This window comes from Oryza sativa, chromosome 12 (genome assembly GCF_034140825.1).
Source record: "Oryza sativa Japonica Group chromosome 12, ASM3414082v1".
NCBI classification, from domain to species: Eukaryota; Viridiplantae; Streptophyta; class Magnoliopsida; order Poales; family Poaceae; genus Oryza; species Oryza sativa.
In genome coordinates this window covers 12,994,890-13,019,351 of record NC_089046.1, presented here as the reverse complement: position 1 = coordinate 13,019,351, position 24,462 = coordinate 12,994,890, and the positions used below count along the sequence as shown (strand labels likewise).

At 38.3% G+C, this 24,462-nt stretch overlaps 1 protein-coding gene and 1 long non-coding RNA gene across 2 annotated transcripts; one reads left to right on the top strand and one right to left on the bottom strand.

The window, feature by feature from the left end:
• Window positions 1-5,023: 5,023 nt before the first annotated feature.
• Window positions 5,024-7,841, bottom strand: LOC136354774 (uncharacterized). Its single transcript, XR_010738524.1, has 2 exons — window positions 7,264-7,841; window positions 5,024-5,894 (listed from the first exon to the last, which is right to left on the bottom strand). It is a non-coding gene; the product is annotated as an uncharacterized lncRNA (long non-coding RNA).
• LOC4352063 (ABC transporter G family member 1) lies at window positions 5,284-23,204 on the top strand. The gene is made up of 8 exons (XM_015763105.3): window positions 5,284-5,858; window positions 17,700-17,779; window positions 18,189-18,653; window positions 19,082-19,168; window positions 19,276-19,401; window positions 21,471-21,662; window positions 21,769-21,855; window positions 22,329-23,204. Exons 1-8 carry the CDS (start codon window positions 5,387-5,389, stop codon window positions 22,959-22,961), a joined length of 2,142 nt encoding a protein of 713 aa, XP_015618591.1. The 5' UTR covers window positions 5,284-5,386; the 3' UTR covers window positions 22,962-23,204.
• Window positions 23,205-24,462: the final 1,258 nt, after the last annotated feature.

Sequence of the window (24,462 nt, the reverse complement as noted above, 5' to 3'; positions counted from 1 at the left end):
GGATCGGACAAAGGACAGCCGACACAGCTGATAGAGGTGATGCAGCCGATTCTGATGATGACGGTTTCGAAGATGTTTCTAGAATCAATCAAGGTGCTTCATGAAGATTTCCACGACGGAGATAGGGCTCTCGGATAGGCAACTGTATCTATTAATTAGGATATTTTATGTAATTTCCTTAGAGATATGTTTGGGCAAAAGTCTGCCGCAAAGAATTATGGTATCTTAGAGTTTGTTAGAGATAAATGTCGTGTCCGGCAAGGACATATCTTGTATCTCGGGTATAAATAGAACCCGAACCCATGTAATCAATTAACAATCGTTCAATACAATCTCGGCGCATCGCCACCCTTTTTACTTTCGTTTATTTCGACGAGTTCTTGCTTTCGAGTTGAGCTGCATCGATTCGATCTTCAACTAGAGGTAAAGCTTGTTATGGCGGCTTGCATTATCGGGGTTAATGCTTCCATCTTCATGATACTTTAACCCTGCTTATGTAATCCGTCGAGTTATCATATACATGTTACAATCTAGGCTAGTTGCGTTATATAACTTGTTATCGACTGGTTCTTATTGTTTGGGAACAATTGGTAGAGTTATATTCTGTTATTAATCTAGATTGTATCATGTATCTACCATCTTTTGTAGATTTTCATCATCTTGTTTAGATCTCATACTTGTCTTTATGCTTAATGTTGCATCGGTTGAGTTCGATCTATTAAGTAATATTTATAATTATGATATCTAGCTTGTTTTATGATCATCGAGGGAGATAGTATCGGGGTTTCAGTCGATCTTACCTGACTTAGCTTTTTGTTTTATATGCTTAATTGATTTGTTAGGTCTGCCCTTTATATTAAGATCTTATCGCAATAAAGTATATTAGGCTTCTGTTTGATATATTCTATTTGTTTTAGGATCTTAACATAGAGTGGTATCGGAGTACTAGCTGATACATGCTAGATCTATCTGATCGGCTATGCTACAAGTGTTTATAATCTTTATGTTAATGTATACTTCTATCTAAGTGATTTATACTGTCTCGGCATGGCGACCGATCTATCTCAATCACTTGGTTTAAATATACATCGACAGAAGGATTATATAGCATTAGTATCTACAGCCGATCGAGTAGATTTAGTCTTATCTTACTTATTCATAACTATCGATCGATTTACATATAACATCGGCTCAAAAATAAATGATATGTCATTAGCGACCGGCCGATCGGCTATCGTTTATGGATTTAACCGCGGTTTTTCTTGTTTTTCTTTCTCGTTGATTGCAGGATCAAATCAACTAGCACGCTCACGAACCTAAAAGCAAGATTTTGGACCTGCAACAAAGTTAAGCAGATCTTCCAGGCTAGTGTGTGTTTTTCGCATCAACAACAGGAGGCTCAACAAGAGCCTCAGGTACAGAATGTGCTAAATGAGGAGGCCCCTAGAAGGTCTGAAAGAGTCAGAAGATCAGCTATCCGTGATGACTATGAAGTTCATAATATAGAAGAGTCGCATATGGAGGATGATCCCACCTCATATGAAGAGGCCATGAGAAGCGCTCGCTCATCCGAATGGTTGGAAGCCATGAAAGATGAAATGAAGTCAATGAAAATAAACGATGTCTGGGATTTAGAAGAACTTCCTAAAGGAACCAAAATAGTAGGCTGTAAATGGGTCTACAAAACCAAATATGACTCCAGAGGGAATACAGAAAAGTTTAAGGCGCGACTTGTGGCAAAAGGCTTCATGCAAAGAGAAAGGATTGATTACAATGAGACATTTTCTCCAGTCTCTTGTAAAGATTCTTTCAGGATTATAATGGCACTGGTGGCACATTATGATTTGGAAATGTAAAAACGACACTTCTAAATGTTTGGAGGAAAAAGTATACATGGCACAACCGAAAGGTTTTGTCGTGAAAGGAAACGAAAATATAGGATGCCGTTAAAGAGATCCATTTATGGATTAAAGCAAGCTTCGAGACAATGGTACTTGTAGTTTGATGGGACAATAAAGAAATTTGGGTTTCAAGAGAATATTGAGGACAACTATATTTATACAAAGTTTAAGAATGGGAGATTCATTTTCCTAATTCTGTATGTAGATGACATTCTACTGGCTAGTAGTGATGTCAGTCTATTACAGGAAACAAAGAAATTATTGTCCTCAAACTTTGACATGAAAGACCTCGTTGAGGCTTCATATGTTTTGGGCATAGAGATTTACCGAGATAGAACAAAGTATACATTGGGACTTTCTCAAAAGGCATATATAGCAAAGGTGTTGAAAGGCATATATAGCAAAGGTGTTGAAGAAATTCAACATGTACAGATGCAGTGCGACACTTGGTCCTATGGTCAAAGGGTTAAAGTATGGGGCATGACAATGTCCCAGAAATCAGTATGAGCTCCACGAAATGAAAACAAAGCCATAAGCGTCAGCTGTGGGAAGCGTACAGTATGCGCAAGTGTGCACACGCCCTGACTTGGCATTTATCACAGGGTTACTTGGCAGATTTCAGAGTAATTCAGGCCCAGAGCACTGGAAATTGGTAAAGAAAGTTTTGCGTTATTTGCAAGGTACAAAAGGCCTCATGTTGTCCTACAGAAGATCAGAATCGCTCTAGATAGTGGGGTATTTAGATTCCGATTTTGCAAAAGATAATACAAAGTCAACATTGGGATACATGTTCACCTTTGCAGGAGGAGCTATTTCATGGAAAAGCTTCAAACAGACTATCACTGCAGGGTCTACTATGTATGCCGAGTTTATAGCATGCTATGAGGCCACGGGGCAGGTGAACTGGCTAAAAATGTTCGTATCCAGTTTAAAGGTGGTTGACAGTATTGAGAAACCACTAAAGTTATACTGCGATAATGAACCCGCAGTAATATACGCTCACAACAATCAGTCAAGTGGTGCTGCCAAACACATTGACATGAAGTACTATGTTGTGAAGGATAAAGTCCGAGATCAAACAATCAATCTCGAGCACATTAGAACAAAAAGGATGGTCGTGGATCCGCTCACGAAAGGCCTACCACCCAACGTGTCCAAGGAACATGTAGCCGGCATAGGTTTAAGGGAAGCCTTATGAATCCTAGACCCAAAAGTTAAAGTATCTGTTTCTGAATAGAGATGTGTATAGTGGCTGTCAAATCCGTCGGCGATTAACCGTGACGATGAAACATGTTCTATGTGCAAATCTGTGATGGAATAGAAAAATGCTAAAAGAAATAGTGAGATCAATGGGGAGAATGTTAGATAGATCTCTTCCCCATTGGGCCCAACAGCACAACGGGGACCTTGACCGCACTATGATTGGGGGCGCCCAGCCCATTGGCTGGTGGGCCCCCATCACCCTGCGCCACATAAATAGAGGGTGGAGGCTAGGGCGGCACACGATACGAGGTTCGTCGCCGCCGCCAACTCCACCCACAAAAACCCTAACCGATCGAGGGGGCGCAGCTAGTGACGGGAAAACCATCACCGCCGCGCCACGCCTTGCCGTGACCGCCTACGATCGACGTTGCCACGACCACCGTCGCCGTCATGACCACCGTCGCCGCTGTCTACGTCAAGCGCACGACGACAACGATGATGGCCGGCATTTCCTCCTCCTCCTCCAACGCGTCAACCGGTGACATCCCTTAACCCTCTCTGTTCCTCTCTGTTCATCCATCCAAATCGTGCAACCCGACTAGATCTATGGCTAGGTGAACTCACTAACAGGTTTTAGCGTTTTCGGATCTATATAGTGCCGTTCTTTTTTACGCATTTATGTAGCAGTGCTAGGTAACATTCCGTCAACATGACCCCTGTTTGGTTGAGGACTTTAATCATCAGTGCTTATTTTATTTTTCAGCGCAAAACGATTTCATAATCTTCGGACACGTAATCGACCGGGAAGTAATTTTAGCGCGGATCTCACGGTGAAGAAATAATCTGCGAGAAAAGCGCCCCCAGCAAATCCATTTCCATTCGTAAAATATATTTAGAGAGGCCTTTCGTTTTTGTCGTAACCAGCGACGCCTAAATATGGAGAAAACGTGGAGTCTACTACATCGTACTACATGCATGCATGCCCTTTTTCCTCTTCAAACAAAGTTTTCTCTCAAATTACTTATCCAATATACAATCCGATTACACCATGTGTTCGTTACAATTAAATCTTCACAACAACAAGATCTTACATGATTATATTATAACGAAAAATATTTATATTTGTAAATTACTTTTATCATATATATATATACATATATATATATATATATAAAAGTTACTTTTAGATTTAACTAAATTACGTCTTAGACATTTAAAAGTAAATTCAATAAAGTCTAAAAGTAATTTGCATCTCTACTATTATAAAAATTGAAGATGTTTTTGTCGGTATTTTGGTACGTCATCCGTGTATGAGTCGATTTTCAAGTTCTTTTGGAAATACATATTCATATTTGAGTTAGTTTTTAAGTTCGTTCGCTTTTGAGAAGTAGTCATATTAGAAATCTCTTAAAAAAAACTCACATGCTAACTTAATACGATCAGACTCCTTATTGTTACTCATAATTTTCTAAAGAAAAAATATATATCCAAGCGAATTCTCACAGTGAATTTTATCTTAACTAAATTGTATAACAACATGGTTAAAATAGCCTTCACCCGTTGTAACGCACGGACATTTTTTTCTAGTATTAAAACAAAACGGAAGTAACTTTGTCACAACATTAGAAGTAAATTCGTTGTAGGAATAAAAATATGACTTCACGTCCAATGAAAAAAGGCATTCATTAAAGTTACTTTCTTTTTGTTATAAGTTACTTCTATAATATATGTAAATTACTTTTACGCTTTATTGAATTTACTTTTATATGTCTAAGAAGTAATTTAATGAAATCTAAAAGTAATTTAGATATATTATAAAAGCAATTTATATTTTTTATCAAAATATAATCATGTAAGATCTTGTTATAAAGATTTAATTGTTACGAACATAACGGTACAATCAGATCGTAGATCGGATGAGTAGTTTAAGAGAAAATTGTATTTAAAGTATAGGTAGATAGTGTTTTCTAGAGTAACCAACTGGCACTAGCTATGTTACATCCATTTCCATTATGTACCTTGTACCGAATGTCTGTCTCCCCGTCCTCCATGGCTGTAGCTGCACAGTTGATTATACTGTACATCAATATAATTCCCACATAACACGACTTGGCGTAAAACATTTGATTCTTTTCGTGACGTTTCACGTGTCGATCAGCAGTTGCCCAACATCAACACTGCTATTAATTCCCGCCCGGCCCAGCCAAACAACGTAGTAACTGCTTCGCCCAGCTCGAGTCGTAGCACCAAAAGAAGCAAGCACGCCTAGCTCGTTATCGATCATGGCGGCCACGTCGCCACTGCCACGGTGGGCGCCGACGCCAAGTCCGTCGCGGCCGCTCTGGCGCTGGGGCTGGGGCGGCGGCGCCACGCCGGACGCCCGGGCGGACGGAGGTGTCACCGGTTGGACCTCGTCGTTCTTCGCCGCCGTCTTCCCGTGGACGAGGAGACGACGTGTCGATGACAGATGGGCGCCGTCGGCCGGCGGCGGAGTGGGGACGTTCGACGGCGTCGAGGTGCCGCTGCCGGCGGCGCAGGCAGTTTCGCTTCCACGGGCGGCAGCGGACGTCGTCGACGACCCCGCGGTGTTCCTGACGTGGGAGGACGTGCGCGTGACGGTGCCCGGCCGCACTCGCGGCTCGCCGCCGGCGAGGATCCTCGACGGGATCACCGGGCACGCGCGGCCGGGGGAGGTTCTGGCGATCATGGGGCCGTCGGGGTGCGGGAAGACGACGCTTCTTGACACTCTCGCAGGTTCGTTTTCGGGCTCATCACTGTTACACGTGCATACTGTGATACCGTTAAATAAAGTAGTATTAGTAGTTGTGTATTTGAGGCTTTCTTCTTCTTTTTTTTATTTTGAAATTGAAGTGGAGAATTATCGGGGGAAGCACGAGTAGCGTGATGATGGAGTCCCATTATGATTTCAATCTTGTAGCCAACGAATATTATACATATGTAGGTGGGCTTTTAACATGATTTAATTTATTGTGATCAAGATATATCACTAGTTTTCATCTCTGAGAGTGTGTTAGCGGACATATTCATAGGGGTATGATTGTGATATTACGTCTGTAGTGGTGCGTGCATATGCGTCTGTTGGATAATCTCAAGAAAATAATATAGAGAAATATAACAAACTTTTAACATTAACCAACCTATCAAAATTTTATTTGTGAAACTAAATTGTTTTCTTGGGACAATGAATAGGGTATTGATTTCCTTGGGTTTTTTTTTTTTGCACCAGTAATTTCCTCCATTGATTTTTTGAGACTTTCATGCGAATCAATGGGCATGGCATCTATTCCTACGTATTGTTGCGTTTCTCTGTTTTCAAAAATCTTGTGTTCAAGGGAAGCCTTAATTTGTCCCCAAATAGAATCAACCTTCAAAATATTGTGTGATTAACGAAGACAATTCTCTCCCAACAAAACATTTTGTTTCAAAGTCCAAGTACATATAAAAATTTAAGATGCGCAATTTATATTTATATTTATGTCTATCTTTACGGAATGATATATATTTTGCTATCTCCCCATCCTTTTCATGTTTGTAAAAATAAAACCTCTGGGTATCGTTTTAAATTATACCATGAGGATAATCCTCAGGCACGTTAATTAGAAAATATCAAATAGGTGATGCACTAGCTATGTTGGTTCATGTACATAGAACGGACGCATTTTCCGTCTTTCCTGAGCTATAGGGGAGCCAAAGTTAAGAACAGGCAAATATGATACATACCCACTCACACGTGCATATTTTTCAAAGTCGAATGGAAACAATTTTAGATAAGAATGGTAGAACCGACCCAAATCTACAACTCTATACTTGATAATCTTTTCATCTAAGGTCATTTACATGTTCGAATATTCATTTCAAGATCTATTTGAATTATTGGATTTTAAATATTTTCAAATACCTTCATGCAGAGACAAACTCTTCTATGAAATTCTCAACGAGATCTACAGAAATAATTTTAATTTTTTTCTATTGCCTAAAAATTTAAAAATATAGCAGTACCGTTTTATGTGTATAACAATAAGGGTTAATTGGATTCATACCATTGCAAATTTGCTCAATTAAAAAAGTAGCACTATATATATTTATGATATACATTACGTGGCACTAAAATATTATAAAATTAGAAGCAAGCCATTACCCTCAAGAATTGTGTCCTGTTCTTACCCAAACCTATTCTTTTGTGTTCATCCTCTCTCTTGTTCATCTTCTATCTCGATCGGTAGAGCCGGCGATGCGTGCCTGCGAGGTGGCGGTGGTGGATGGATGGGATCTGCCAAAAATGACGATGGATCGAGACATCGCCACTACCACGACGAGCTTGTCATTGCCGCGAATTTGCTCGCACGCGACTGCTGCTCGCTGTTGTCATGACTGCTGCATCATGGACTCTTGTCCTTTGCCGGGATTGAGGAGGCGGCCATCTCCCAGTCCCACTCCCTTTGCGTATGGATCTGGCCAAGGGGAAACTGGTGGCTTGCTGCACCTCTGGATCTGGTGGGAGGGGGTCAGAAGCATTGGGAGAGAGGAGGAAATTAAAGCTCTGACCACAGTCGTCTAATCGCTGCTGCCGAGTGTGCTGCCGCTGCTGCGGGGAGGAGGGGTCGCCATCGCTGAGGGGTCACCGTCGCTGCCGCGGGGAGAAGAGTCGCCAATTCGCCATTGCCGCTAGCAGGAAGGGGTCGTCGGCGTCTCAAGAGCGGAGGAAAAGCCTCGGCCTAATCGAGCTAAGAGGATGAACAAGCGAGCTGGGTCGATGAAAGTCATATATGCAGAATTCCATTCACCAAAATTTAAAACAAGTATAGTGTCTGTCTACTTGTTTTGAATTGGTGTTATAATCACTATGCCCAAATGAGACAAATTCAACCGCGGGTGTGGTTGGGGTTCAATTATTTAGGTGCCGAACTGGTCGAGGGAGAGGTTTGCGTGCACACTACTAAGACCATAATTGTGAACTGGAGTACAACTAATTGAGTGCACACGCATCCACTGTACTTAGCTGTAGGGTATAGTTCAACAGTATAGGAAATTAGATCTCCCTAGTTGTAATACATCGTATTTGGTCCCGTTCGAGTGAGCTGATTGATGGCTGATGGGCTGGAATACATGCATGTAACAGTAAACATAAAGATAAAATGCAAAGACTCTATTCGGTTTGCAAACTGGTTACGCCGTTGTATATATACATGTAATTAAATCACTAAATCTTTATAATAAGATATTAGATAATTATATTTTGATAAAATAAATATCTATTTTAACTTCTAAAATCTGATGTGTTATGTATGAGAATAAAAAATTTCAACTAGTATTTTGTTGTGTTTTACTCCCTTCTTTCCAAATTGATCATCATATATGTTTATGCATCAATACCAAGGATAATTTAAATCACATCAATCAAGACACCATACACACATTCTCTCAGAATGCATGCATCGATTAAAACACCATACAAATTACATCTTAGCATGCACATATTCTTGCACAATGCATTAATTGTATTCTGATAAAATCCGTATCCATACGGTTATATGATGATCAATTTAAGAAATTTTGAATACCATTATATGCTAATCAATTTAGGAAGGAGGGAATACATTTCACCTAAATGTTCTAATGACTAATTTTTTTACAACATATAACTTGGATTTGCTCATGGTAAAATGTAATAAAATATTTGGACCGCCTAATTTTTAGCATGGTCGGATGCCCGATTCTTAGTTTAGCCACAAAATTTATTTGCTAAGGGGGTGATAATGCTAATTTTGGTTAAAATATTAAGCTAGATGGGAGGGGTGCTAAGGCCATCCCCAACCCTCCATCTCATCTAGTGTCCATAGCATTGAATACATTGTAACATAAGCAAAAATATGATGTGGCAAGAGAGTTAATGAGCAAAGAGGTAAAAAGATGAAGAAACCATTTCTCATGCAAGAAACCATCTCTACACAATAATCAAGAATAAAAATAATGGGATAGGTGGATAAAAGGAGAGAGAAGAAAGATGATTGGATGGTAATTTAATTTGAAAACACCATCCATTGGATGTATAGTTTCTACACATAGTGTCTATATGACATGACAAGTATGAAAACTACTCGATAGATTCTGGGTTAGGGGTGACCTAATCAATTTAGGAAGGAGGGAAAACATTTCACCCAAATGTTTTAATGACTAATTTTTTTACAACATATAACTTGAATTTGCTGATGGTAAAATGTAATAAAATATTTGGACTGCCTGATTTTTAGCAAGGTCGGATGCCCAATTCTTACTTTAGCCACAAAATTTATTTGCTAAGGGGGTGATAATGCTAATTTTGGTTAAAATATTAAGCTAGATGGGAGGGAGGCTAAGCCCTCTCCTCCCCTCGTCTTAGGAACTGCTTTAATGTTGTAAATAAAAATATTTCTGAAGTGTTCTCGTACAAAGTTTTAGTTATATAGTAGTTTAATTATAGATGGACCTTTTATACTTGATCTCCTGTAAATTAACATATGTCAGATATACGAATTCATATAGTTGGTAACTTGATGTATATAGTAGTAATAACTATCGTGTTGGCCTAAGTACATAGTAATAATAATAATAAAGTAATAGTTCACAAATGACAAGTGATGATGGGCTGTATCAGATTAATTTGTGGAGTTAATATTCGGATAGAATAATCCATGTTCGTTGCCTACAATCTTACCTATAACTTTTGATGCTTTTCACTAGTAACAATTACTATATTCTAAAACTCAAGATATAAATATGTCACATCATTACCCACTAGCTAGTGCATCTTAAATCTCCTGAAAAATAACCCGCTATATACAATTTATTATATTCTAAAGCTCAAAATACAAGTCACTACTTCAAAACAACGGATAGGTGCCGGTGGAGAAATCTGTCACCTAAAGCCGGTTCCCAACCAACACCTATCCTCTTCTTTGTTGTAGTAGTGACTTATTCCCTACCAGCACCCAACAAGCGGCATCTTTGAGGAGAGCTAAAAGGTGCCGATTCAGGAACCTGCACCTCTTTACCCAACCAAATTCCATAGAACATTTAATTCATAGAATGAACATTTAATCCAAGAAGACCAAACACTAAGAACACAAAGAATGGGCCGATGTCGAGGAGCGGAGGGTGCCACGCCTGTCGCCACCTCCCTCCCACCGGATCTGGTAGAGGGGGCACTGTATGTAGCGGAGGGGAGTGCGTAGCCACCGTCGCTTGGGTAGCTCGCTGCCTCCCCTCCCGTCGAATCCGGTGGAGGAGATAGCGTCGCCACTAGGTGGGGATGGTCGCCTCCGCAGCTGGATGGGCGGAGTCGCACGTGAGAAGAGAGAGAAGTATGCAAGAGGAAGATTGAGAGAGAAAGGCGTGTAAGAAAGGGACACCGGGGAGAGGGACCATGTCCTGCTCTTCTTATCAGCTCGAGCGAATAAGGACGAGTGGTCGGCTCGGCTCGATTTTTCGTACGCTGGTTTCTAAAAAAACTGGTATCTATAATATATTATTGATGTCGGCTTTTTAATTCACTAGCACCTATAATAAAATAAAGATGTCAGTTTTTTTTTAAAAAAAAAGAGATCATGTTGGTTTTTTATAGAACTGACACATATAACCGTTTAAAGGTACCAATTTTTTATTAGCCCATGGAGGTGGGAAAAATACTATAAGTGCCAGTTTTAGCTATTCCACTATCTATAGTGTCAATCTATTTATGTGCCTTTCGATAGTAGCGAGTATGTCGAAACATCACCCCAAACATCACTTTCTTAATATTGCAACATATATCCATATCTAGCATTTCTATAATATATAATATTCATGTAAAGTGCCCGATATCACATAGTTTTGTACAATAATTATTACTACATACTAGTGCACGCTATCTATGAAATGTGGGTCCAGTATTATTATAGTAAAGGTTAATGTTTGCAGCGTCATTATTGCAAATCTCCCCTTTCAAAGAGATCTAGTACTAATATTTTTGATCCGTACATGCCGTCTAACAAACATTAATTGGCCAAGTTGGGGTAAGATTATTCATGCAAACTAATGCTATTGGTATTGAGTAATACATACAGTTCATTCTTAACTAATCGATCTCATAATTTGTTGATCTAATTAACCCATATCAAGTTTGAGTTGATGGTAACATCAACAGGATAAGCAGCGCGCCTAATCGGGTAACAAAAAAATCATTGCGTAATTGTTTTATAACCACAGCCTGCTGGTTTGACCGCAAGGTAAATCAAAAACTTAAACTAATACTAACTCTCTATAACCTTGGACTCGCGGAAAAATAATGAATAATAATGGTCGCAATCCAAGGCGCTGGAGCTGGACACATGCATACGCCTACTGCTGCTTTGCCCTTCTGACGCTAACTAGAAAATTAATTAAGTCATTGATTATTAGTTAACTAATTAATTAAAAGCAATCAATCGAAGATTCTTCTGGCTGCCTATCATTAAGACGTACAGAGAAAGTATGTATTGTGTTACAGTGGCTTGTTGCTACAATATATTGTCTCCGTTCTATTAAAAAATAAATAAAAGATATGACGCATTTTAATAGAATCTAGGCAGCAGAGTTGCATTCAGATTTATATTACTAAGATATGTTACATCATGTATTAAATTATTACTAAGATATATTACATCATGTATTAAATTTGTTTTCTATGAGATGAAAAGAGTATTTGTCAATAACGTAATCATATCATCAGTAATATACAAATGAAGTAAATGCTAAAAAAAAGACATAAACTAGAGGTGTACTGTGAACTAGTGGGTGCATAGTGATCAGTCCAAATCAAGATTAAATCCTGATGGCCACAATTACAATTTTTTTTATCTAGAGAAGAATATTTTTTACCCGGTTTTTACATCCAATAGGATATATACATCTATTTTTAAATTAGAAACTTAGCCTATCAAATAGAGAATTTAGCCCTCAAATAACCCAATCTAAAATTCGCAATTACATACGTGTGGATATGTTTTCAAAACAATTTTACTGAGGTTTGAGGATTTAATTTTAGTGAGGTTTAAGGTTTTGAAGACTTCTTTTAGTATTCAAGGATAATTGGGCCATCATTAATTTATCGAAGAAATTAAATATAACAGTATAAGGCCATTTCCAACCCAAAACATTAGACATAGTTTCTATAAACTCCACATCAATAAGAAACTAGTTTAATGCTACTTATCTCACATGATATTTTGGATGTTGTGTATAAACCATGTCTCATGCAAGACATGGTTTTCTTCTTTTTCACATTTATTTACTTGCCACCTCATTTTCTATTCTAGATGATAGCTTATTTAATACTATGGTAGATATTATTCTAGTCATTGTGTTGGGAATGGCCTAATGTTGACCTAGGTGGGCAGTCAAGGAATTAGTTTGTCGTTACACTCACGCCGCTAACGCTGTGCCTATGTAGGCCCTGTTCAGGGTGTCTTTAGTTCATGCTAAAATTAGAAGTTTGGTTGAAATTGGAACGATGTGATGAAAAAGTTGGAAGTTTGTGTGTGTAGGAAAGTTTCGATGTGATGGAAAAGTTGGAAGTTTGAAGAAAAAGTTTGGAACTAAACTCGGCCTTAGATTCCAACTTTTTTTTTAAAATTCTAACTTTTCCGTCACATCAAACTTTCCACGCACGCAAACTTCCAACTTATTCATCGTATCATTTCAATTTCTTCAAACTTTCAATTCAATTCTAATGTGGAACTAAACACAGACAACTTCTCGTTTCCAACGCGCTTCAGGTATAAGTACGAAACAGTGCCTTGATGCAATCGCTTCAGGTGGAGGACACCGCACTGATTCGTGGTCCAAAGCCCAGAAACGTACACCCGAACAGAAACGATACTCTCACCGGTCAAAAGGGAAAGAATACCTAATATCGTTTCTTTGTTTTAAAAGAAAACAATCATCAATTTCTCTTAAAATATTATATATTACATATAGGAGCTTCAGTTCCTAAGATGTCATAAGATACTTCCTTGATTTCATCATATCAAATCAATTACAGAAGCAATAGACAAATTACAAAATATTTTTCAGGACATTCTTGTTCGTTTGGTGAGGTTGGGAACTCACCTCCAGTATACACAAAACAGAGTATCTCATTAGCGCATTATTAATTAAGTATTTGCTAGTTTTTTAAAAATAATAAATTAATATGATTTTTAAAACAACTTTAAAACTCACATTTATCAGTTTGAAAAACGTGCACGCAAAAAACGAGGGTGGTGAATTGAGAACTCTGTCAAAAGAAAATAGAGGTTTGCCTGTTTAAATTAGCGGACATAAAGATAATGGATAATCCAACCGATGAGGCTCTTAAGGATGAGATTAACCGATCCTTAGTCCATTCTTTTGTTGTTTCGTTCACTTCGACCACTCGAAATGTTCTTACAGTATACTTTACTGATCGTACAAAGACAATGGATCAAATTTTATGATGAATATAAATATGTAGATAACAAACCCCTTCAAAAAAAAACATTTCAAAACTTCATTTATCTATTATATACTAAAAGTCCATTAAACTTTCTAGAAACGCTCTTAAGTCGTCACGTGACATTCCTATAAATACTCATAAGCCGTCACATGGCACTGTTTAATCTCACCGTCAATTTTCACTTAAATTGGTGGACCCATTATTTTACACCATTAGATTAGATCTACTATTAAAAAATTAATAAATTCCTCCTACTTATATGATACACAGAGTATAACTGTTCTCTGGTACATACGTACCAACGATTGAAAGCAATTACCTGCTGTTCACAAAAAGAATCATACAAAAACTTAGATAAAAAAAGACAGTCAAAAATACATGCATCCATAAAAATAGATGGTCAACAGAAGTACGTAGGTGAGAGAGAGAGGACAGGAAGAGACTAAATTCTTTATTCAATCTAATCTAATGATTTAAATACTAAACGCATCGATTTAAATGAAAATCCAGGGCTATGTTTTTTTTAAAACTATCTACTTATGTATATATCTATTATATACTAAAAGTCCATTAAATTTTCTACAAACACTTCTGAATCGTCATATGTCACTCCTACAAACGCTTCTAGGATGTCACTCGGCGCTTTAATAAATCAAAGAAAATAATAAATATTCTAAAAATACAAAATCTAACCATCGATTTTCCTCGATTTTCCTTTCAATAAGGTGGACCCATCATGCATTCTCTACTGTTAGATTCATCTTAATAAAAAAAATAAGACAGGGAAAAGACCCATATTTTTGTAAGGTGGACTCGGACGGTCTATTATGCTATACCGCGCGTCCGGTTATGAGTCGGTTTGGCTGCGGCGGCAAGTTTATCGCTAATTAACTTATCTCTGTATATACGTAGCACAAGCTGATTAGCTCCCATATTGTGTTACCACTAACTCATAGCTATATTTATTATATATACGGCAATATATATAAATGGAAGCTAGGAGATTAACACTAAGATTATACATATATATAGCTAATTAAATTAGTTATACATGATTTGTGAAAGGAGATTAACGGCAATATAACATAGCTAATTAAATCAGTTTGCATGATTTGCGGCAACATTACATAGCTAATTTGAACCAATGCATTTGGCAGTCTCTTGATAAATTGTCCAGCTTACATCGGTGTATCTAAGATCTGATCTGTTTTAAGTCATCGTGATGTCTTTAAAATTAAAAAAGATTTTTTAAAAAACAAAATACATGATAATCGGTTTTAACTTAAATCGTTTAGAAAAATTAGAAAAACAAAGTCCCCTCCACCTCACCCTCACCATCACATACGCACAACGCTTTCCGTTCCCTCCACTTTTAGGCTTGGGTTCTCCGCTCTCCTCTTCTCTCTGTATCTTTTGGAGTAACAATGATAAAAGAGAAACAACCAATAATATCGAAACATCCATAGTTATATTAAGCTACATGTCTCATATCTATTCTAATTATTGATCTATACATAATTAAACCAATAAATTAAGATTCATAATAACTGGTATAAAATAGAAAAAAAATTGTCAATAGGGGATAAATTGAACCAATTATAGAACATCTAACAAATTTGTAAAGAAATGGTTTTTAATTTTCACTTAAACTGAAACAGCCGTTGCCATATCAATTAAATTGGCCTTCCCTCTATCTACGATGCCATGGCATTATGATGGCATTATGAGTTACTTCATGTATTATTATATATGTAATTCACACTAAAATAGCAATATCTAATTGGTTAAAAGTAATATTTGTTAGTATTAGATTTAAAATTTAAGACTCATATTGACTAGGTATATTTAAAAAGCTCTATAGGTCACACGTATCATAGGGAAGCAAGTTCTAGATTATGTATATCTCCTTCGCATTTATTGATCATATAAAGTATGTGTAACAAATTACGTCAATATGAACAAATTAGAGAAAGGGCTAGCTTGATAGTACAAATAAACATATTTATTAGCAATAATTGTTTTTTAAGATTTGTAAAACAAGGCTCTAAACATTCAATTAAAAAAGAAAAACACCTTACTTTTTATCCAAACTTAATTTATTAGAAATGTATGGTAAACAAACAAACTAATTAAGTCTACCTTATTTTTAAATAACTAGGAAGGCTGTAAATATTTAGTTGTATAGATGAATTAAGTACTATTATATATAGTATAAAGCTAACAAATAGCTTAGAAAATTTATTTGAGCAATACCAAAACGATAAAGAAATTTGTGAGGAAAACGAACTTATGAAGCATGGTATATGCCATCCGTTTGATATTCCACCCATATAAATTCATCAAAACATAATCATGATACATGCCCGCGCATACGCGCGGGCTATCTTCCTGTTTATAAAAAAATTGTGTAATTACTACTCCCTTCGTTTCATATTACAATTCCTTTGACTTTTTTCTTATTCAAACTTTGTTATGTTTGACCAAATTTGTTAAAAAAATAAAGCAACATTTTCAATACAAAACAAACATATTATCATAATATATTAAATATTAGTTTAATGGAACTAATTTGGTATTATATTTTTTTTAAATTTTTTTTATGAACTTAATCAAACTTAGATATGTTTGACTAGCAAAATATCATAACAACTTATTATATAAAATGGATGCATAGTATTTTTTTCACTTTCACCTGAGTGCACACCATGTACGTTAGTACTCCCTCCTTCAAATAGTCTAGGTCCTTTTTTTTTGCACCAAGACCAAGGTATAGTTAACTCATTCATCTTATGACAAAACTAATAAACATGCAACCAATAAGTATTAAAATGATTTCTTCGGTTCCGATCAAAAGTTTAATATAGCATATAATAACTACAAATAGGACTTAGACTTTTAGAAAAAATTAAAGAATAAAATAGGACTTAGACTTTTGGAAGGAGTGAGTACTAGAGGGAAGTGGGCAGCTACAAATTTTAGGGTAAAACCTATTTTTTGCCCTCAACTTTGCTCAAAGTCCATTCGTCATCCTGAATTACAGAAACGGTTATTTCTCACTTTCAACTTTTTAAAACCATATACTTGGGTCTAAAACATATGGATTTCTGATCGATGTACTAGAGCTAGTGGTTTTTTTTTCTCACATAAACTTAATTTAGGGAAGTTTCGTAATTGTGGGCCTACTTAGGTGACATCTACATGGACAATGAGTGCAATGTCAATATGAACTAGGAAAGGCAATTCCATTGCAAGCAAAATCAATAAAAATATTATCATAGTATTTTTCTTGTCTAGTTTAAAAAATGGAGGGTGGGGGTAAAAAAAACCGGTTTTATAGTTTAAGGTAAAAATAGACTTTGAGCAAATTTCAAAGATTAAGAGCTTGTTTGGAATGGAAGACAAAACGTAAGAACACAAAGTACACGAATGCAGCCGTATAACAGAAAATGTAAAAAATTAACACAATCGATAGATAATTGGGGTTTGAGATGAAGGAATTTCGTCTCATCTCATTCTTCAACATAGCAAAAGTAAATATTGACTTTTACTGGACATTTATTTTCCGACATTATTGGTGCAAAAGTAAATGGTGCAAGAAATTCTTCCTCGGTTTTGCCTCCTCCTGTTACTGTACATTGTTCCAAACAGAGAGACAGTGACTTTTCATATGATTTTAATTCGCTTCGACTAACCCTCGCTTAAAAATAAATTTTACCCTAAAATTTACTATTGATCTTCGACGATCCTTTCTGTAGTATCTTGTCGATAAATATCCAAGAATAAACCCTCTATTGGACTGCTGGATATTTGCGCCTGGTGATTAGTTTAGATGAAATAATATCATAAAAAACATTTATCTAAAAAAAATATCATAAAGAACATTTTTTATGATATTATTTCATGTTAGACATAATGTTGCCAAGTGTAGCTTTTATTCAGCATTTTTTTTCCATTTTTTCATGCTGAAACAAGATGGCAGCAGACAATATAAATCATATATATTGTTCATGGATGCAAGATTATAATGCTTAGTAAATTTATACTATTCGTCTCCATACTCTTCTCCATCTCTCGTTTTAACCATTGATGAATTTATGGCACTGCAGGACGGTTAGGACAAGAAATGAATCAAACCGGTGTGATTTTAATAAATGGCCGGCAGGAAAAGCTTGCCTTCGGAACCTCGGTAAGAAATCATTATATCAGCTGTCACTCACAATTGTATTTTCCAACCATTTATCTCGGGAAAGGTCAAGGTTAATTACTAGCCATGCTTTTAATTTGCTGCCTTTTATGCACTTTGTTGTAATTGCATACTACACTGACAAAATATCTACTGTAATAATCAATTAGCTAATAATTATATACAATAATACATGAATTAATAATGAAACTCTTAACAAAGAATATTTTTTAAGCTTCACAGGAGGTGAGGCTTGTCTCTCGTCTCTGTTTTTTTTTCTGTGAGGAATTTTATTTCACCGCATTATCATGCCAAACTGATCAGCCCATATAGATGTGTACATGAAGTGCACAGCCCAAAAAATATTAATTCTTTACTGTCAGCTAAAAAAATAATTATAATTCTTGTGTAGGCATATGTAACCCAAGACAACGTGCTCATGTCGACTCTATCGGTGAGAGAAGCCGTCTACTACTCGGCTCACCTGCAGCTACCTGACACGATGCTGGCGTCAGAGAAGCGCGCCCACGCGGAGCGTGTAATCCGGGAGATGGGGCTTAGCGACACCATGGACACGCGCATCGGCGGCCGTATCACCAAGGGCATCAGCGGCGGGCAGCGGAAGCGGATGAGCATCTGCATTGAGATGCTGACACGGCCGCGGCTGCTTTTCCTCGACGAGCCCACCAGCGGGCTGGATAGCGCCGCCTCCTACCACGTCATGAGCCACATCACCCGGGTCGCTGCCAGGGAAGGGATGACTGTCATTGCCGCTGTGCACCAGCCCAGTGGCGACGTCTTTGACCTCTTCCATGGTCTCTTATTGCTAGCCTATGGGAGGATGGTATTCTTTGGGACAGTTTCTAATGCTACTGAGGTAATTAATTGACACTCTTTTTGTATGCTATCTATTTTCACTGGAATTTTGACTTTTGATTAAAATTTTATTCACAAAGATTTTAGATTTTAGGTACTACTTTTCCATCCAACCACCCCTCATTTAATTTTCACCCGATTTTACACATAAACACGCTCCACTCATTAACTACCCCTCATTTAATGATGGACATTATAGTCTTTTCCTTTTATTCTTAATCTCTTCAAAAGAAACTAGAATCCGTTGTATTCGTAAATAAGAAAACATATGCATTTAGCAAAGTTGGACTTCGATCAGTGTCCGAAATGTATTTTCCATTCAGTGCGACTAGAGGGAGAATATGTCAGCCTAACAACTATGTTTGTAACTAATAACCACAATCTCTTTAATTGCTCTTGAAATTGCACATCTATATTCATCTATTTCAGTTTTTTACCCAAAGTGGTTTTCCATGCCCACACCTGAGGAACCCATCCGACCACTTCCTGAGAACAATCAACAAGGACTTTGATGAGGTATAGGTGTTTTATTATCATATTTTGACAACCATGTTGTAATAACATTCTTTTCTGCCAGGACTGTTGGAAGTATATTTATTTACTTAGCATTACAATGTATGTAGGGAACTATGGAAAGCTCCAAGGCTAACAGAAAAACAGCAGCTGAAGCAACAAATATTCTAACAAATGCATACCACTCCACTTATTCAGAGAAAACAGCCAATGAGATAGTTGAGATGAAAGGGATGGTATGTTACGATTATTAATTAGTTGAATTTTCTTTAAGATATACTTCCTTTGTTTCACATTATAAAATGTTTTGGGTTTTCAATAGATTCATGCATGGATCCATATGTCTTTATATATGTGTCCAAATTCATATATATGGATATGTTAGTAAATCTAGATGAGAGAAGAAGAGGACAAAACGTCTTGTAATGTGGAACGGAGATAGCATGCTGACGGAGCGTGGGGCTCCTCACCGGGAGACCGCGCAGGCCCCCCTTTGCCGGTTCGGCCGGGGGCGCTAAGTGAGGTTCTTCACCCTCGATCTGTGGAATGTTCGCGAGAGAGCAAATGCACGAGACACGGGCGATGTAGACAGGTTCGGGCCGCTGAGAAGCGTAATACCCTACTCCTGTGTTCTGGTGGATCTATGTGTGAAGGAGTTACAGAGAGCCGGAGAGCAAGAGAGTTCAGGCTCTAGAACCCCTCTTCCTCTTTCTCTTCTCTACGAGCTCAGGTATTCTCAGAGTCGTCTGAGAGTCCCCCCTTCCTTCGGTGGGCAAGGTCCTCCTTTTATATCTCAAGGGGATACCACATGCACCACTTCTACCTACTCTTCTTTTGGGTGGGGACCCACCCTATCTTGACCAAAACTTGGCTCGCGCCTTCGCCTGGAAGCTAAATCACAGCTTGTCCTTGAGTGAGGCCCAGCGCCGTCACTCGCCTGACACAGGGGATAACCCTGTCATTCCTTCATTATGGGTGGAGATTTGCAATGGCCGCTGTCCGAATAACCCTCCGATGGGATGGGTCATACCTACCTCCACTCCGCCGGAAGCAGATGCAACGTGGGAGCACGGTTGTCTGCCGATGACGTGACCGGCGTCAGACCAGTCACAGACCGGTCATTCTTGTCCACCGCGCGTCAGTTTAGCATGCCGCACGTCTGCCCTTCTTCATACAATGACTTCCTTGCCATGGTTGCGATGAAGCCTGGAATGAATCTGGCCGGGACTGACATACCAACTCCAGGAGTTAGCACGCCGGCTCCGGCCAGGGACGAGTGCCTGGAGGCTCTCATCATTCCGACGGGACGGGGCGAGGCGTGTGACAGGCCGGGGCGAGGCGTGTGACAGGCCTCCTGTTGCCACCTAACCCGCGATCTGACAGGTCTGTGACCGGTCACACACTGCGACCGGTCACGGACCGGATAAGCGTGCGCTGCGCTGCATTAAATGCGGCGTGGCGCGCTCGTCCAACCCGCAATAAATGTGGTTAGGTGAGCCCCGCTGTGCTCACCTAACCCATACACGTGGCGCCAAAATCACAGGGGGTCGGGGCGCCCCAGCCCTCGGGGCCAAAACAGGGGCGGCCCGACCCCTCGGGGAGACAGAGGGAGGGATGGCCACATCATCCTCGGGCCCGACCCCCCCGAGGGGGTCAGGCCACGTGGGTGACCGCGGCTACCCAAGCCTCTAGTCACGATACCCTCGGCCCCATGTCACCGACACATGCTCTTAGTTTTGTTCACAGGGCACTCTGTAATCACAGATAAAACTCTATGGACGGATATGTGGTATATATATAAAGAAATTATGAATAAATAAAAAATTTAATTGTTACTCAGCATTCTATGAATTTTTATAGACCAATTCTTACAACCATCCAGTTTTCATTTCAATGAACATGCAGTCCTTCACCATTGCATTTTGTTACTGTTTATATTTGATCATGTCCCCTGCCTTTGCCAACCTACTATATGAAAGTTTGCTTTCTCCAAAAAGTCATTCTTTTAACTGCTATCAATAAATATGTGTTTTGCTTTATTTTCAATTTGACAATACTTTTCTACTAAATACTGTTTTTTTATCGAAGTCACTTCATCATTGTTTCAAATAGTAAAACCGCTAAATCTATATTATAGTTTTTTTTTCTTTTTTTGCGTATGCTCACGGTAATCGTTCGTTTCGATAGAGCTACTAAAAGTACATCATAGAAGTTTGAAACATAATTAGTTGTTAAATTATTATGTTTGCATTGATGCTTCATGGCCTCATAGATATATATTTGCTTTTGTATTATGTGTTAACAGGGTGGAACTCCATTTAGAAGGAAAGAGCAAGCCAGCTTCTTGACAAAGCTCCTTGTGCTAACAAGAAGATCCTTCCTAAATATGCACAGGGACATAGGCTACTACTGGATGCGTTTGGGCATTTATTTGGGCATTGGCATTTGCCTCGGCACCATCTTCTACCAAGTTGGTTACAGCTACAGTTCTATCCAGGTGAGTTGGGTAATAAATATTCATTAGAAATATATGGTTTTACCTAGGGAAACATATAATCCGTGTTATGTACAGTTGTATTGATATACTTGCTCAAATGTTTCAGAGTAGATGTGAAGTAATAATGTATACAACCGCGCTTGTAACTTTCATGGCAATTGGAGGATTCCCTTCTTTCGTAGAGGACATAAAGGTAATGTTCTATCCTGATGTAAACTGGAATTTTCTGCAACATTGTTTCCCTTAGAACTATTATATTTTCAAATCCCACTAATTATTTTCTCTTGTAGAATTGAATTCTCAGTGTTACAGTTATCTGATTTATATTTGGGAAAACTAAATGTAAAGCACTCGTCCAGATGTCTCTATATATGTTAATATTTATATTTAGAAGAAACAATATGAGTGACATCTTACACTTGTGTTTTAAAATACAAAGGAACTGGATTTACAATTTATTAGAAGAAAACAGTATAGTGATACTTTTCAATAACAGGAAATGTTTCTTCTTGTACTAATAAAACAAAACAGTATTTTATTTTCCTTATTCAAAAAATAACATCTTTGTTCAAACAAGAAGTCAAACAGATATAAATGTTTTCCTTCTTCCGCTGTAATAACGCATAAATCATACCATAACTCCTGAGAACATTTTTTGGAAATCAGTTATTCAGAAGGGAGAGATTGAGCGGCCATTACGGAGTCATGGAATTTGTAATCTCAAACACCCTCTCAGCCACCCCTTACCTTGCCGTCATCGCTGTGATCCCCGGAGCAATGATGTATTACCTCACAGGGCTGACCCGAGGTGCGGAACACTTCGCATACTTCGTCGCCACACTCTGCATGTGCACGCTGCTGGTAGAGAGCATGATGATGATCATCGCAGTCATCGTCCCAGACTTCCTCATGGGAATCATCATCGGTGCCGGGATACAGGGCATGATGATGCTCAATGGTGGCTTCTTCCGCCTCCCGAACGAGCTCCCGAAGCCGGTGTGGAAGTACCCTTGCTACTACATCTCCTTCCACAAGTATGCGGTGCAGGGGTTTTACAAGAATGAGTTCATAGGGCTGTCTTTTCCAAGTGATCAGCTCATCGAGGCCAATGCCACTATCAGTGGTCTTCAGGTTCTCAAGGAAAGGCTGCAAGTGGAGATGGGCTATTCAAAGTGGGTAAACCTTGCTATCCTGTTTGGGATGATGGTGACATACAGGATGATATTCTTCGTTATTGTCAAGATTGCAGAGGAGCTCAGGCTAAAACTGAGAGGGATTAGATTTAGACGGCTTAAATAGTCGTCTTCTCTCTTGGAAAACCCGGCCAGGAGGAAGGGATCATTAAACACAAATAAAATTTGAAGTACAGAATGTACTACAGTAGTGTGGACTTATGTCATTTGAGCTTGATAATTCCTAACGGGTATTTTCTGGCATTTTAGTCCTTTGCCAATGGAACAAAATTGTAAAGGATTTTTTAAGGTAAACCAAGTTATCGTGAACGGTTCGTTGCACAGTGTTAAAGGGCTAACATTGCTCCTATCGCATCGGTGGTAAGATGTCATTTCTTCATATTTCAATTTTCTTAATGCCAAGTATTGCATTCCAAAAATGAATATATGGAGCAATAATGCCTAATGTAAGCACCGACATATTTTAATGTTCTTCCTGAAAAGTGACAGCAAGAGTGAAATGTGAAGAAATAATGAATATTTATACAGTGATGTATTTACAAACGGCCTGGTTTGAAACTTTTCTTCTGGGAGAGAAAAAGTTTGGGACAAATCCATATGAAAGGATTCTATAGATAAAACAAAATAAATGGTAGTAGAACGCATTGCTGTTTGAGATGTGTACACCTTTAAGAAATAAGATATATACAAAATACAATTCTCCACCTCAGATCCTGTTATCTCCTCCATTCTGTGGATATATAGAATTGTCAGAATTCTTCTCTTAATCTGCATCTATGGCTGCTGTCACTAACATCACTATATGCAAGATATATAAGCTATGTTTCTGCAATATTAGCTCCTATTATAACAAGTTATAAAGAAACACTAGCTATTGTTTGCAACTACAATGTGATAATGCATATTGGTGTTGTCTTGAAAAAAGTTCTGCAAAACTAAAGGTACTGATAAATTAAGGTGTTCGATTGGTGTAAATTTAACAAGTAGGTTTCCGCTGTAAGTTGTTCATTCTTGTCGCAGGAGTGCGAATTTCTTTATAAGTTTGTTCCAAAAACCTTCCGTTCCACCTATAAGATGGATGTTTACCCCTAATTCATTAGAATCGGTTCTTCTAGCCGGTTTTGATTTGTAAACCCATCTTGTTCAGGAGTTTCTAGATATCAAGGTGGTTGGTGATTCTGTAACACCAAAGCTTGTCAAGGTTAAAAATGTTGATGACTCCGTAAAATCATAAAACTTCAGGTGACCGACTGTGATAGTGCCTAAAAAAGGAGTCAACTGACATATATGGCACCTCCTTTGGCCAGATCTGGACAGGGATGAAGGCACGAATTGAAAGTATAGGGAGGCGAGATGAAGATATCCTAGAGCACACTAGATGGTAGGCCAGTGGAGAACTCATAGACAGACCAATAATGGGCACAATAAGGAAGCACCATGTCGACCAGTTCGACTCCCCTGCCTCCTTTTCCTTGTACCCATTATTGGTATAAACCCCATGGGTAGATGTTGACAGTGGTTCCCTGTTCCACGAGGTATCTAGCTATGAGCCGATGGTACGTAGTGTTGTTGGAAATCAAAGAATGGCGGTGCAGCCGTTAGGTGGT